The sequence below is a fragment of the Capra hircus genome, chromosome 5, assembly GCF_001704415.2.
Source record: "Capra hircus breed San Clemente chromosome 5, ASM170441v1, whole genome shotgun sequence".
Taxonomy (NCBI): Eukaryota; Metazoa; Chordata; class Mammalia; order Artiodactyla; family Bovidae; genus Capra; species Capra hircus.
In genome coordinates, this window is record NC_030812.1 from 108,907,401 (window position 1) to 108,923,929 (window position 16,529).

At 54.8% G+C, this 16,529-nt stretch overlaps 1 protein-coding gene across 3 annotated transcripts in view; it reads right to left on the minus strand.

Annotated features, from left to right (window-relative positions):
• The window catches only part of TMEM184B (transmembrane protein 184B), a 51,168-nt gene that overhangs the window by 7,829 nt on the left and 26,810 nt on the right, over positions 1–16,529 (minus strand). For all 3 annotated transcript variants that reach the window (XM_013964340.2, XM_018048756.1, XM_018048755.1), the window contains exons 2-5: positions 16,261–16,510; positions 14,569–14,734; positions 2,823–2,913; positions 2,264–2,339 (exon numbers count right to left, since the gene is read on the minus strand). In XM_013964340.2, the coding sequence (XP_013819794.1) occupies positions 2,264–2,339; positions 2,823–2,913; positions 14,569–14,734; positions 16,261–16,452 (525 nt within the window). In that variant the 5' untranslated portion in view covers positions 16,453–16,510. The remainder of the gene's footprint in view (positions 1–2,263; positions 2,340–2,822; positions 2,914–14,568; positions 14,735–16,260; positions 16,511–16,529) is intronic.

Sequence of the window (16,529 nt, forward strand, 5' to 3'; positions counted from 1 at the left end):
TAACCAGCCCCCTGCAGCAGGGTCGCTGTGCAGGGACTGAAGCACAAGACCACACAGGCTGCCCTTGGAGGTCTCCCACTTCTGAGCACTCAGCAGAGGCCTCTGCCACTGAAAGAAGCCCTCAGTCGAGTTTCCACAAGTCCCTCCAGAGGCCCCAGTAAATGCCAAGGGGAACTGCAGGGCCCATGTAATCATGAGAAGCACCACTCGCTAGGGGCTTCCCTGGTACCTCAGTTGGTAAAGAATCCGCCTGCAATGCGGGAGACCTGGGTTCGACTTCTGGGTCAGGAAGGTCCCCTGGAGAAGGGATAGGCTACCCACTCCAGTATTCTTGGGCTTCCCTGGTGGCTCAGTTGGTAAAGAATCCGCCTGCAATGCAGGAGACCTGGTTCGACCCTGGGTTGGGACGATCCCTTGCAGAAGGGAAAGGCTACCCACTCCAGTATTCTGGCTGGAGAATTCCATGGACTGTATAGTCCAAGGGGTTGCAAAGGGTTGGACATGACCGAGCGACTTTCACTTTACCACTCTCTAGAAACCCAATAAATGTCTGCCACAAGGTCCTGCTTGGGGAGATGGGATTAGCTTTCAAAGGCTAAGCTGGTGTGGTTCCAAATGGGGCAAGGACCTCAGAGCAGAGAAAGTAACCTGTGGAACCCTAAGTTTCTGATCCGAGAGGGGCTTGAGTGAGGTTTGCAGGGGAGCCCAGGGCAAGTTGAGCTGCAGGGCTGCCAAGACGAGAGGCGCGCATGATGGGGTTAGATGGGTGATGCCCACAAATCCCGCTGCTCCCCACCCCCTCAAGGAAGCGGGATCAGCACCTTTGGGGAGGGTAAACAGCGTGTCCCAAATAAGTGCTGGTGCTACCCTGGCTCAGCATGGTGGGGGTTGGCTGAAGCGACAGAAGATTCAGACCCAGACAGTGGCCCTGATGACAAAGCCGCGGTGTCCTCTCTCCAAGGGGAAAGGGTGAGAGGTTTCTTTAGTTCTCGCCTTTGACTACCTGTCCCCGCCACCTCCAGGACCAGCAGCGGAACATCTGGGCCCACAAGGCTGGGGAGTAATTTCCAACAAGGCAACCAAGCTAGTGATCTGGCATCAACACTTCGTACACAATCTGATGCTCCAAGAAGAAGCTCAGAGAGTCACAGCTGGGCCAGCACTAGTAAACAAAGGCTCTGAGAGGCCCCACCCTGAAGCCGGGACAGTGTGAACTCTTTCCCTGCAGGTCCCATGGGGAGGTTTTGAATTTAGAAACACCCGAGGGAAGGAAGATCTGGAAGAACTGGAGACTGGCTGTCCAAGCAGGGCTTTGTGGGTGGGGCTGTGCACAGGGCATGGCCCTGCCCAGGAAAGAGCAGAGGCCAGCCTCCAGCAGGTCTGGGGATGGGGTGTGAGTTTCATTTCCCAAGATGATGCTGCTCAATGCTGGATGGGCTGATGGGCCCTGTGGAGATGAAGCCAGGGTCCTGCCAGCGGGGCATGGTGCCTGAGGCCCTCCTGAGCAAGGGATGGCAGGCTCAGAGCCAGGGCTGTGGTAAGGGCTTTCCTTCATCTGCTCCTCAAACCATCCCTTGAGGTTAAGTATCATTATGCTCATTTCAGAGAAGAGGAAACCAAAGCTCAGAGAGGTTTTGTAATTTAGCCAAAGTCACACAATCAAGAGGAGAGGCCAGAATTCAAATTCAGACGGTCAGAGACCCAGACCCAGGCACTTGAGCACAACACCATGCTGCCTCCTCCCAGGCCACTCAGGACCACTGGGAGGGCGGATCTGGAAACTGGGAGCTGCTGGGCTGCCTGCCAAGTGGGAAATGGGGAAAGAACCAGAGGCTGCGCAGGTTTGTTCCATCGTGTTCCTCAACGCAAAAACCCTCCTGGCTCTAGCCACAGAAGGTAAGTTTTCACACTGAGATTCTAGAATCGCCATGTACTTCCTCTGACTCGCACACACACATCAAGATTTGGATGAAATGAGCAAGCATCTGGGGGCACTTCCTGCCTGGGGTGCCTGCCAATGCTCCTCTGAGGACACCCCACTAGTGCTCATGCATCCCTAACAGCACGAGGAGAGGGCGCCTCGCAGGAAATGGGGACCCCGCTGGTGGGCCGGGAGCAGGGTCCTCCTGGCCTGACGCCTGCCTCTGCTGCTCTGTCAACCAGGGGTAGCCTAGTCCCTGCAGCTGCCGCTCCAGGGCACAGACCCAGGCTCCTGGTCCCCGGCCTGCAACCTGTGACCAGCGCAGTTGTAGGAGCTACCCACCTGCTTGCAGAACCGTAGGAACCCGATGGAGTAAGTCTTTCCCCAGAGGCAGCAGGTGCCATACATACAGCTGGACCTGGAAGAGGCGAGTGGAGAAGGGCGGGTGAGCAAAGAGAGAGCTGGGACTCAGGAAAGCAGGGTGGCGGCAGGCCACCCTCACTCTCCTTCACAAGCCGGGGTGGAGCAGGGCAGGGTGGGGATCAAGCTCGGATCCTGGGCAGTCTTTGAGCCTGAGGGCAAGCACTGGGAGAGACACAGCATATGTGGCAGGAACCCTTGGGATAACAAATCAACCCGAAAGGCACTGAATGTGAAAGCTGCAAGAGGGAAAACATAGGCAAACAAGAAAGGACAGGAAGAGAAAGGAAGAGAAAGAGCCAGGCAGGCCCTCCCCAGAGTCCCAGTGAATGACCTCGCTCAGGAGGTGCAAGAGAGGCAGAGTAGGTCAAGGTCACAGGCAGAGATGGTCTGTGTGACCGGCTGATGCCAGGACGGCTCAGAGAACGTCAGGCCCAGGAAACAGGGTGGTGGGGAGGGCTCCCGGGGACTTCATACTCACTCGATGGGCTTCCCTCTGATCTCTGACATGATGGAACTTTCCCCTCCGAGGTATTCATAGCACAGGCTCAGGAAATTATAGATGACCAAGGCTGTGAAAACAAAGTCCAGAGAAAACCACTCAGATCAACAGAACGGATAAACAGATGGTGGAATTCTAAACAGCAATGAAAGTGAATGAACCACAGTCACAGGCAGAGACTGGAGGTGGGGAGGACTGGAAGTGGCGGGGGTGGGGGGCGGACCTCAGGAATGTAAGAACCCACAGTGGATATTCCACTTGTATAATCAAACTCCGGCCCAGCTAAACCATGGTGCTCACAGACGCTGCCGGTCTCACCATAAAGAAAGGCAAGAACGTGATTACCACCAAATGCAGGATTGTGAGGCGCGAGCTGGACAGGCAGGCTGGGGGCTTGAAGAGCTGGCAGGGTGCACATTCTGGGTTTTAGCCTTATAATTGTTTACTAGTTTTATATACTTCTCTGTTTCTGTGTTACAGATCACAGTTTTATGACCAAGCAACAATTAAACATTCTCCAGAAGGATCTCAGGAGAAATTCTCAGCAAGAATGAGACAGAAAGAACCCTTATGCATTCATCAGCGTGTAGCAGCATCTCAGCCTATAGCACGATAAGCTACAACAAAACGTATGAGAGGTGCCCAAAATACAATGCAAATGTTTCGGGAAGCTGGGCCAGCGCGTTCTGAATCAGGACACAGCTTGACATCGCCCACAAAGATACAAAATCTGCAACAGCCACCAACGGGGGCTCAGTAGAAGTATGCTGTGAGTGCTATAAATACAGCACCACGTTGTAATAGGTCTCCTGGTCAGAGGACTTCTGAGGGGTCAGCAAATGAAGGCTGCGGCCTGCAGGGTGCTAGAAGTACCAGGATGTGCCGGAAGCCAGGGCACAGAGAGGAGGAGGACGCATGGAGGAAAGGTGCAGGAGGCAGACCAGGGGACGGGGCAGGGACAGGACAGGCGTCCAGCAAAGGAGTGAGGCCAAGGGGAGGATCAAGGCAGGGTCAGGGGATAAGATCTAGGGAGACGCACCAGCAGCCCTGCAGCCAGCAGGCCCCTTCTCATCTGACCCGCCATCTGCGTGCAGCAGAAAGGCCTTCGAGGCTCCCAGAGCAGGCCCCTGGCTCAGCTCAAGGTCTTTCAACAGGTAGCCTGGTTCCTGCACACCCCTCACATTTCCTTCCCAGCAACACAAGGTGCCCCGCTCCCCTTGGCAGGGTCTTATGCCCTTCATGCTTCTGCCCTCGGGGGTCCCACTGCCTGTGCCCTGTCCTCTGCACTCCTGGAACCATCAACCCGTCAGACGTCACCCTTCCTGAGAAGTCCCTGGCCATCACCATGGGGACCTGTGCATCCCACATCCACAGAACCTGCTGATTTGCAGACACCAGGCAGCCCTTCCCCCGTGGAGTGTGATCGCCGACTGGGATTAGCATGGGCCCAGCCCTTGCCATATACTAACAGAAGCTTGACTGCCTGGAATTGGAGTACAGCAGACCCTGGCCATACGTCTGCAGGTAAAAGTCGGCCTTTAGCAACTTGGAAAGGGCTGTACACCCCTCAGTTGGTCTAACCTACTAAGGGTTCATGTCTGGGGCTGCGAAACAGGGGCCCAGGTGGCACCCTGTATAAACAGGACCCATAGCACCGGCCACCTATGCTGTGACGATCCCCCTAGAGACACACAGCGGAGGGTTCCCAATGTGGCTCTGCTGGGTGCCTCCCTGTGGCTCAGTTTTCTCATCTGTTAAACAGGGCCCAAAAGAGCGCCTATCAAGTTAGGAGGTGGTGGGGTTTCTGTGAGTACGCAAGGTGCTCAGGAGAGTGGCTGGCACCCTCCGCATTGGCGGTCACGGCTGTTTATCTGCCCGCCTTCCCTGGGGGCCTGCTGTCCCCTGACAAGGCTGAGCGCCCTGTATGTGGTGGGAATCTCCACTGACTGGCCTCCGGATCACCTTCCACTGAAGGCATCTGAAGGCAGGAGATGAGGAGCATCAAGCCAAATCTGATGTCAGCCTACTAATATGGTTTTATCCAAAACCATATAAGGCCAAGAGGAGTGGACGTGTCTCTTCCAAACGGTCCAGCTATACTGTAGTCAATGGCATTTTTCCAAAGGCAGACACATCCCCAGACGCTGACACTCCTCTGCTGAGAGATGAGGGTTTTCTTCCCTCTTCTCAAATCTGGGTGAACCAGGGAGACCATAGCGGAAGCAAAGCGTTTTGACATCTGATGTTCTGGTTAGAAAAGGCTTCTTTCTTTACAACTTTTTAAAGAACTTATTTATTGGCCGTACTGGGTCTCCACTGCTGTGCACGCTTTTCTCCAGTTGCGACGAGCATGGGGGCTCCTCTCTGGTTGCGGCACGTGGGCTGCTCATTGCGGTGGCTTCTCTTGCTGGGGAGCACCGGCTCTAGGGCGCATGCGCCCCGGCTGCTGCAGCACACAGGCTCCAGAGCACAGGCTCAACGGCTGTGGTGCAGGGCTCAGGTGCTCCAAGGCATGTGGGAGATCCCCAGATCAGGGATCAAAGCCACGTCCCCTGCACTGGCAGACAGATCTTTACCACCGAGCCACCAGGGAAGCCCAGAAAAGGCCTCCTTCTTCTGGTTTATCCTCTCTTGAGATGCTGGCCCTTAGACCCGGCCATCATGCCAAGAGGAAGCCCACACTGGTCTATGTGAAGAGTCCACATGAAGAGGCTCATGTGGCAGGAACCCAGGCCCCCAGCTGATACCAGCATCAACTGCCAGCAACGTGAGTAAACCAGACATCAGGTGATCCATCCCCGAGCCTTCAGGTTCTCCAGCTCAGGCCCAGGTACCACGGAGCAGGGCCAAACTGTCCCCAGTGTGCTCTGTCCAAATTCCTGACCTGCAGTATTCATGGACAAAATAAACGGCTGTTTCACATGAGCCTGTTTTGGGGTAGTTGTGTATACAGCCAAGGGAGCGGAATGCACATAAAACCTCTTCTGGAGTCCCCACATCATGCCATGATCTCTCAGGCCTCCCCTTGGGGGTACATTCAGGTCGCTCTGCTAAATCCCAGAGGCAGACCCAGCTGCGACGCCACCTTGTCCTTGGCTGGTCCCCTGTCTCATCGCCATGTTCATATCACACCCCACAATCTCTGTGGATCCGCCTGCTCCTTCAAGTACAAGAGGCAGCGTAAAGCGGGCAGCAAGCCAGGGACCCTGGAGCCAGACTGCCTGCGTGTCCCACCGCTTAGGCTCCACCACTTAGGAGCTGTGTGGCCAATCTCTTCAGAGCTCTGGGCCTTGGTTTCCTCATCTCTAAGCCGGGGATAACAGCTGCTCCCAGGTGGGGCTGCGGTGAGGACGGGGCTCAGGGCTGAGAGTGTGGTGCCTTATCTCGAGGCTGGGCTCACAGTGAATACTGCGCAGTGTTACCCACTGTCTTCTGTAAACACCTTGCAGGCAGGACCCGAGGCCCACCCCCACAGCGATCAAAGGGCTTGGCACTTCCACACTCAATCAACAAGGAAGAAACGAATGGGTGGACACAGGCCACAGCTCCAGGTGAGGCTCAGAGAGGAGGGCTGTGGGTGCGGCCCTCACTCAGTCCTGCGCTCAAGGTGCTCAACCTCTCACGCGGGCTGGGAAGCTGCACCTTCCCCAAGGTAACTGGACTTCCAGTCACCAAAGTCCAAGGGAGAGGCCACAGGGCCCAAGGTTCCTCTGCCCCTCTGTCCAGAATCACCAAACTAGGCTATCTTGCAATCCACTTCTGGGAAGAGCTTGGTGCCTGAGCTCACATCCTTTCCTGTGTCGCAACATACGTCTGCCTGCTCCTGAATTACATGGTCTGGTCCAGCTCTCTGTCCACACGCAGCTCTGCATTCAACTGGTGAGATCACCAAACTTCATCCATCTCTCCCAATTCAGGATTTTTGACCTTTGATCAGTGCTCTGGGGCCAGACAGTCTGTAAAATCTGATCTGCTGATGGTTTCTGTTAAAAGAATCATTAGTGAATAGATAATGCATCTTGGAGAAGGGAAACAAGACAGAATCTCCTGGAGATGACTCAACCAGCCCACACCAAGACCCACTGACCATCTGGACAAATCAATGCCCTTCCTAGGAAATGACAGAGCCATGCAAAATACCACCCCCACACTCCAGCATGTGTGTTTAAAATGGACAGCTGAACACACAGCCAGGGGACAAACACAGAGATAAGCTGGCCCTGAACGTCACAAGAGCAAAAACGATTAACCGTGGGGGTTCTCACCTGACCACGCTTCTGACCACAGCTCCCATTCTGGTTCCCTGGAGAGACCCCAGACACACAAGTGACCACAGGGGCCCACAGGGAGCATCCAGCATCAGAGAAAGAACAGGCTCGCTCTCTTTCTCGCTAACCCTGGACAGTCAGCTACCTGGAACTTCCATCTCCATTCTAGACACCAAATCTTAAATGAACTAGAGACAAAGGCACACAATCAGAGGCAAAAGATCAGATCCAACTGCTTAGCAAACAGGGGGCACCCGAACATTCTTTCCCGCTTTTCCAGTGGCTGCTGATCATCACGGACAATAACAGATGCACGTGCTACAGCCAGGCAGGTGGGGTCCTCCCTCAGTGCCAACCCCAGACTCTGAGCCGTGCGCTGGCCCTTGCTCCTCCTCCCTCTGGCTTCTCTGCCCTTTGCTGTTCCTGCTCACTGCTGCTCCTTGCCGTCCAAAAAGCTGACTCCGGTCCGTCTTCTTTGGTTTCTTCTCGTTGCCTGTCTTTATCCTGATGGGTTGAGCTCTTCTGATTCCTGGCTCTCTCAGAGCCGTGGCCAGCAAGGGCCACGACCAGCCCCGTGAGTCCTGCTGGCAGCACACCGGTCGTTGAGTCTTTGGCGGTCCTCAAGCTGGTGGCCCTCAATTGCACTGTCCCCACCTGGGAAGAAGTTTCACTTTGGACCCGAATCCAGGAATCCAGGTTCGTCCCAAATTGGAAACTGGGTGGAAGAAGCGCCATTCTTTGCTTCTCTCGTGCATGTAAACCTCTTCCCTGAACAAGAGTTCACGCTTTTGCAGGGAAGAACCTGGTCCTGTATTCCTTCCCCAAGCTTGGCCGCAGAGCAATTCCTGGACCTCAGAGACCCAGACCAGAGTCTGGCCTTTGGCATTTACTTTCTAGGTAACAACTTGGGGCAAATTTCTTAGCCTATGTGAATTTTTTTTTCACATGTGAAACATGGGGATGATAACAGATACTCTACCAGGTAACTGAGATGAAAGAATGAGCTAACAGTAATGAAAAACCATGTGGTGAACTGTGAAGTGCCGCCCAAACCCTATTAACAAGACCCACCCAGAGCAGCTGTGGACGCGTTTCCCCATCTGAGCTTCAGCCACCCGCGCCTCTCCAGCCACCGAACTCCCCAGGGTATCTCAGAGTCATCTTTAGGGGCGACCCCTACCCCAATCAAGCACTAAATGCAGGCAAGGGGGCTGGATCCCACCGCTGCACCATCTGCCTGCCCTGTGCACCCTGGTGCTCAGCTCCCAGCTCTGTGAATTCTGGCCTTTACCAGGTGGTAGACGCTCAGAGGTAAAGAATCTGCCTGCAATGCAGGAGACCCAGTTTCAATCCCTGGGTCGGGAAGATCCCTTGGAAAAGGGAATGGCAACCCACTCCAGTGTTCTTGCCTGGAAAATTCTATGGACACAGGAGCCTGGTGGACTACAGTCTATGGAGTCACAGAGAATCGAACACAACTGAGCAACTAACGCTTCCATTAGGGGCACTGGGCAAGCAACCATTTCTCCCTAGATAATGGAATCACTAGCTCCAGTTCACAGCGTTTACCTCCATTCTCCCCTGAAATGGTGCTGAAATGAGAAGGAATTGGGGGGAAAGGTATAAACCTTCAAAGGCAAGGACATGGTCCCAGAGGCAGCAGGTGCCATGAGGCAGGGGGATGTCACAAAGGCTCTGGAAGGTGTGGCGTGGCCACTGACTTGGGGACAGGAGGGAGCCAGTAAGAACCCCAGGAACCTGTGTAACCAGGCGCACCAGGCAGCTCTGATGGCTGTGGGTACAGATGCGAACACCAGCTACAAATCTCCAGGTGGTGCTCTTGGCTTTTTCCTTTCGAGACAGTTGAGATGGTTCTGCCCTCACAGAACTTGGCCCAGGTAAGGGCAGCAATGAAGAGACTTGCAGAAAATACAGACAGGATGTCTGAACACGAAGGGAAGATGTCCAGGGCCCTTTCCCAGCTATAGCTCAGCCCCTCAGCTTCCTCCTCCTAGAAGGCGATGAGAACATTATTCCCTGGGGAAACAGGCCCAGAATCAAAGAGCCTTCATGTGCTGTCTACCCCATCACTGCATGCAGACAGCAGAGGAGCAACCTCCCTGGTGGTCCAGTGGTTAAGATGCCCCACTGCCACTATTGGAGGTGCAGATTCAATCACTGGTCAGGGAAATAAGATCCCATATGCTGCAGTTAAAAAAAAAAAAAGTAAATAAAAGGCAGAGGAAATGTCCCACGTCCTATCCACGTCCTCCACCCAACTGGGACAAGGCCCAGCAGTTTTAAGACCCATTCTTCTTTTCCACTGTTTTAGATTTCTTACTTTGGGCTCCCACGTGTACTTGGTATTTCCTTTATTTATGTGTGTGCTCAGTCATGTCCGACTCTTTGCAACCCCACAGAGTGTAGCCTGCCAGGCTCCTCTGCCCCTGGGATTTCCCAAGAAAGAATACTGGAGTGGGTTGCCATTTCCTCCTCCAGGGGATCTTCCTGACTCAGGGTTCAAACCCGTGTCTCTTGCATCTCCCACACTGGGAGGCAGATTCTGTACCACTGCGCCACCTGAAAAGCCCAAGCCCCATTCTCAAATATATTAAAAAAAAAAAAATAGCCAAGAACACCAGACATTTGAGGAAAGCTTCTTATTCAAAGGTCAAAGAGCAAAGTAAGCAAACAAATGTAAGAAACTCAAGAGACAGAGATAATGTAGGGAACAGAAGAAAAATGTACTTAGCATCCCCGGAGAGAGAAGAACAAAACCAGGAACAAGGAAGAAAGAGCAGGGGAAAGCTCCTGGCATTTTACAACATGATACAGGAAACAAAACCTTCAACAGAAAGCTCAAAGGTAAAGATTTAAAACACAACCAGAAAAATTCCTGGAAAGCGGAACAAAGAAAGAGATGGAAAATGCCAAGAAGCTGTAAAGGAAATTTGAGGCTCAATCCAAAAGTGCAACGTCCTACTTAACTTACTCCAGAAAGGGATGATAAAGTGGAGGGGAAGGAATTATCAAAGAAACATTCAGGAAAATTTCCCAGAACCTTAGGACATGAGTTGTATCCACACTGAAAGAGCCCACCAGATGCCCTGTACAATGAACACCCCATCTCTTGTGAGATTTCCGAGGATAAAGGCAAGATACTAAAGAGCTAGGAGAAAAAAAAAAGAGTTACATACAAGCATTAAGGACCCAGCAGACTTTCCAAAAACAACACTGGGAGCTAAGAGATGGTTAAAAACACACCTTCAAAATTCAGAGGGAGGATGATTTTCAATTCAGAAATCATATTCCCACTGAACACCAATGAACTTAAACATTATAATAAAGATATTTGCAGATAATGTTCAGATTTCATAAAACAGAACTCCCATGCAACCTGTCTTCTCAGGAAGCCCCTGGAAGATGTGTGCTCACCAAAAAGGGCAAACCTCAGACACGGAAAAGACGGCACCCAGGGAACAGGCGGTTCACAGGAAAGACGGCAGGATTCCTGGACTGACGGTGAAGGAAAGACCCAGGACAACAGCTGAAAAGCAAGAGGCGTCGAGGACAACCAGTCCAGATGGGAGTAAGGAGGGCGGGGCTCCAGGAGGATCGCCACCTGGAACACCCGGAGCTAGGAGACTGCCAGGAGGGCTTCTTGTTTTATTCAACTGAAGCGCTGGGGGGATAAATTAATGATAAGAAACAGAAAACAAGCCAAAGAGGCAGACAAGTAGCAACCAGAGGGAAAACAAAGCTGAACAAGGAAACGTCGTCTTGGGTCTTTGTAAGGCTGAGCCCTGAACAGTTACAGGTGTATATCCACACACTGCACGCAGACGAAGAAAAATGAGGATACGATCATATTAAAAGGAGGAAGGAAAGAAAACGTGTGTGTGTGTGTGTGCTGCAGCTGGAGATAGGATACCTCACTCAAAGCCTTCCCTGGACGTCCCTGGCAGTCCAGTGGTTAAGACTCTGCATTTCCACCGCAGGGGGAATGGGTTCAATCCCTGGTGGGGGAACTAAGATCCCACATGCTGCATGGCGTGACCAAAACCAAAACCCAAAACCAAAACAAAAAGCCTTCCGCAGCAGGAAGTCACTATGTAACCCTACATAAGACTGGAAAGCTAAGAAATAACCTATTTTTAGGTCACTCGAGCAAATGAAACCAGTTTAAAGAGTTGAAAGTAGGATGACCTTGAGAGTGAGGAGGAGTTGGGGCAGTTTTGTTTCAACCAAGGGCATATATTACTTCAATAAAAGTAAAATTTCAGTTATTTTAATTTTGTTCAAAAAAAAAAAAAGCAGACGTCTTTAAGAGGCCAGACAGAGAGTCTGGCTCTGAGCCGGCCTACACAATGGGCAGGTTCCATCTGAAATAAGAGGCCCCCAGCCCAGTCGATTCGTGTCCCTTCCCGAGTTTTGGGACACTGAGGAAGAAGGGTGGGAGGGAGAATGAAGGTGAAGTGGGCTCGGTTCTTTTTGAATTTTAAGAGACACAGTTCAGTTCAGTCGCTCAGTTGTGTCCGACTCTCTGCGACCCCAAGAATTGCAGCACGCCACACACCCCATCATCAACTCTGTGGGGGCGGCTCCTGTGGGCAGCTGCAGATAAGAGGACCAAGAGGGAGGTGTGGAAAAGGCCAGGCCAGGGCCCGGCCCACCGACTCAGACACTGAGAGCTGGTGGACGTGGGGGCAGCCTGAACTCCATGGCAGCTGCGGTGCTGTTTGTAAACTCCTTCGGAGAGGCCAAGCGGATAATAGTGTTGCTAGGAGACGTGCTTCGCAGGGCGGCCGGCTTCCTGTGAGGACCTTCGTGTGGCTGGAAGGATGGGACGGGCTGGACCTGAACAAAAGGGTTCCGGGATGGAGTAGCCGCCGACCATCTGCTGCTGCCTCTGGGGCCCAGAGTGAGATGGGCTGGAGGCCCCGGGTGGTCCCCACTTCTGCCGTGAGCCCCAGTCTTCAGGGCCCCGGAGAGAAGGGAGCCTATACTTGGCCCCACATCACACAGGATAGCCCCACCCCAGGCCCCCAGTAGGGAAGTGCTTTTTGCTTCCAAAGAAACCAGTGGGCAGAGGCTGCTCCTGGGCACCGTAGCGAAGCTGGCAGCTGAACAGAAAAGGGAGCCCACTGTCGCCATCCCCAGGCTTTACCACTGCTTGGGTGCCCAGTGGTTTCCCTGGGGACTCCACCGCTTCCGGGAACATCCGGCTCTAGAGTCCCCGCCCAGCTGCCACATTCTCACCTGACAGAGCCGGGCAGGGCCTCCAGCCTGGGGACTCAGCGAGGCAGTCATGTGAGGGACTGCAAGGCGTGTAGCAGGTGTTTAAGAAAGTCTTTTCTTGTGTTGGTTGTGCCAAGCCGCACACACGTTCTTATTAGTTCCCCACCCAGGGATCGAACCTGCACCCCCTGCAGTGAAGCACAGTCTTCCCTTATTCGTTCAAAAAATACAGATGGCGTGAGCACCTCTCACCTGCGGGCTCTGTCACCCGGGCTCTCGGCCCGTGTCTGCTCTCGTGGAGCTGACAGTCCAGGCTCACACACTGTCCATGCTTAACCGCAAACAGGGGCTGGGAGCCAGAGCCACGGGAAGGCCTTTCTGAGGGGATGCTGGAGTCAGGATGAAAGAGCTCCGCTGGCACTGGAAAAACGGATGTGCTGGGCTGGGCGGGAAAGGAGGCCGGTGGTGCTGCAGGGCCGGGGGGGCCCACTGGTGCCTGTATTCTCTCCTCACGTTCAAAGGCCACTTCCTGTGCCCTGAGAGTCTTCAGGGATACACAGGTTCAAAGCGAGATGAGAGGAGAGGCTCTAGCTTCTTTGGGGCCAAGCATGCTGCACTCCAAGGGCCAGGGCAAAGCGGCCCCCCTGCCCCGGGGTCTGGGAAGCAGGTAACCAGCCGTGGTCAGAGCCTCGGCATAAGGAAAACCATGTTTGGTCATTCCACCCAAAACCATCGGCGCAGGTACGGGGAGGAGCCAGGAAAGCATAGAACCACTGAGAAGGGTGGGCGTCAGGGCAGGGGTCTTGAGTTCAAGGGTCGTCCTTCCTCTCCCTGCTGGCCTGCCTGGGGACAGGCCGAAGCATCGCTGGCCTGCGACCTGTCCTGGGGTCTCTGGCCTCCCCTTCCCTCACCCACTCAGCACCTGGAGATTTTCTAAACTGCAGTTTCCAGTCATGTCATATTCTTGTGAATCATCAGCAAAAAAGAAAGCGTCTGTTTCCGTCTATGCCCCCAAGGCTGTGCATGCCCTCTTCCCTGCCTCCCAGGTCCATCTCCTCCAGCCACTGGCCTCTCCTCTGGCCATGGCTGGGCCCCCACTCCCCCCACAGCTCCCAGCACCCCAAAACTGGCACATGGAGATTCCTCTCTGCCCAGAATGAATACTCATCCATGCCACTGCCTGGCAGATGCTGACTCATCTCTAAGACCCTGATTCCTGCCCCACCGCTGCCCCAACCCCAGCCAGGGCCACTGGGAGAGAGCACCCCTGTCTCCTTGCGCTGACTGTTTAGGCTGCACAGATTCCTGGACGGCAGGCGGGCTGAGGGCTGTCTTGCCCAGAGCCCAGCATGGGGCCTGGCTGGGTGCTTGGAGCTGGGCACAGGAGCAAGTGACGCGTCCACACCACACATGAGGACTGCCCCCTGAAAGGCAGCGAGCTCCTCCTGGGACAAAGCCCTCAGGATTAAGACACACAGGGAGAGGGGCCCAGCCCTGCCACTACACTACCTTACCATACACCCCGAACAAGCCCCTTACCCACCTGTGCCTCACGGTACAGGGGTGCATGAAGGCTGTGTGTGGTGGTGCCCAGGCTGCCTCGCAGACCCGGGGCCACGAGGTCACCTCCAAGATTATGCAAATCAGTCAGGGATGAGCTGGGATCCAGAGAGATGACACACTCCCTGGGGACCGGTGTGCATGACTGGGTTTGGGGACCAGGTGCCTGATGCAGGAGTCGATTAACATGCATGAACTGTCCCTCCACCTCCAAGACTTTCTAAACACCTGTCCCTGGGCTGTGGAGCTAAAACACAGGTGGCCCACGCCGCCCTGTCCCTTAACTAACTTATGGTGCAGAGGGCAGGACAGACAGGACCCTCCCTTCCACAGAAGGGCAGCCCTTTCTACCAGTGAGCCACTTATTTGCTGCCCCCATCCCCACCAGAGATGCCAGCACTGAGAAAGGAGCCCTGATCCTGGGTGTCTGTGCAGGGGTTTGGGGGCCGTTGTGAAGCGTCTCAGCAGGTGACAACTGGTTACACGTGTGCTGGGACCTGAAAACCTAGGGATGGAAAACCCTGAAGGGGTTCAAGAAGGGACAGGTGGCCCCTCCAGAAGGAAGCCGGGAAGAGGGTCTTCCAGCCCCCAGACAAAGTGGGGGTGCACAGCTCCCAGCCCCCCCACAACCCTCTGGCTGCCGCCCGAGCCGTCCTCACCCTCGTAGCAGTCGCGCACGGTGCCGAAGTACACGTAGTACTGGTCGTTGGTGAAGAAAAGGAGGCTGAGCCAGGAGTCGAAGGCGTAGATGGGCACGATGAAGAGGATGCGGACGATGTAGCGCTGCTCGTTGGGGCAGCTGTAGCAGCGCAGGTGCATGTAGATCTGGGGGCGGAGGGGGCCGGTCAGCCGGAGCCCCGGAGCCCACGGCCCGCCCGCTCCACGGGAGAGGAGCCCACCCGAGTCCGGCTCCGCCCTCAACTAGCACACGGACCACCACGTAACTCAGCCCTGAGCCTCTGCGTCCTTCCCTCTCCACTGTGATGACACACACTTCCCGGGTGAGGCTATTGTAAGCATCCGACTAAGGGGTGCATGAAGCCCGCAGGCTGCGTGCTGTGGTGCCCAGGCTGCCTTGCAGACCCAGAGCCACGAGGTCACCCCCAAGATTATGCAGATCAGTCAGGGATGAGCTGGGATCCACAGTGATGACATGCTCCCTGGGGACCGGGATATGTGCATATCTGGGTTTGGGAACCAGGTGCCTGATGCTGGAGTCGACTGACATGCATGTACTGTCCGTCCACCTCCAGGACTTTCTAAACACCTGCCCCTGGGGTGAGGAGCTAACACACAGGTGTTCAGGTGGTGGCCCACCCTGCCCTGTTGCTTAACTAACTTATGGTGCAGAGGGCGGGACAGACGGGACCTTCCCTTCCACAGAAGGTGGAAGTCTTTTCTGGCTGAGTGGCTGCAGCGACAGCTTCATTCTGGGTTTCACTTTCCCATCTGTTGAACAGGGGCAGGGCTGCCTGCCTCGCTGGCAAGTTGGGAGAATGCAATGCAGTTTTTAGAAAGCAGGGGAAAAAATAAAAGCTGCACACAAATGCCAAGAACGGCTCTAACCACGATGCCACAGTCCCAGCAGCCAGAGTCTCCCTCGTCCCAGCTCCCATGACTTCATGCTTGGCCCAGCCAAGCCCTGTGCTCGGGAGGAGGAAGACGAAGCGTTTCCCATCTGTTGTGAGCCAGCCGCCTGGGAAGCAATCGAGTTCTAGGAGGGACGGGGAACCCTGGGACCGGAACAGGCTCAGCCTCCCTCTTCATGGAGCAGCCTTCAAACCTTCTTCCTTGGGCAGCCAAGGCACGTCCCCACCCACGGCAGCCTCCCCTGGGATGGCAAGCCCGGGGGATGGGGACCTTGACTTCCATCCCAGCTCTGCCACCAACTTGTATGTGACTAGGCTAGCGTCCCCTCCCTCTTTCCTCTCTGGGTCCCAATTTTCTCATCTGCAAAGGGGTTACTGCCACTCTGTACACAGTTCCCAGGCTCCCCTATAGCTTGGGCTGGACACGTGACCAGTTCTGGCCTATGGAAGGTGGGCCTTTTCTGGTTGAGAAGGTTAAATATTCAGAGCACCTTCTACACACACTCCTCCCTGCAGTTGTCAGACAGATGGTGTCTTGCAACTATAAGATGCTGGAGCCACAGAATGGAAGCTGACTGACACTGGGCTGGCTGAGCAAGAACCCTACTCCCCCGGGGAAGCCTCTGAGATTCCGGGCTTATCTGTTACTGCAGTGTAGCCTGGCCTAGCCTAACTAACACTATGTTGGATGAGAAACCTCTCGGGACCACCGCCCACCTGCCCCGGAGGGCTGGGGCTTGCTGGCTCGCCTGGCCTGGGTACCTGGTGGCAGGTGATGAGCAGGGCTGTCCAAACGAAGAAGCCAGAGATGGCCTGAGCAGCGGTTGTCATCAGGAACACGGGCTGCTCCATGGCCGTGGGGCTGCCCTCAGGCATCACGGAGACGCTGGGCGAGGCTGCTGCCGTCGTGGGCGATGCTGGATCCGGGGCCAGCGCGGCCCCCCTCACGGTCATGGTGCCCGGCAGCAGGGGACTTCCTGAGAGAAAGCCTCAGAATAAATGACGAGCTGGCCTAGAAACAGGGAACCACA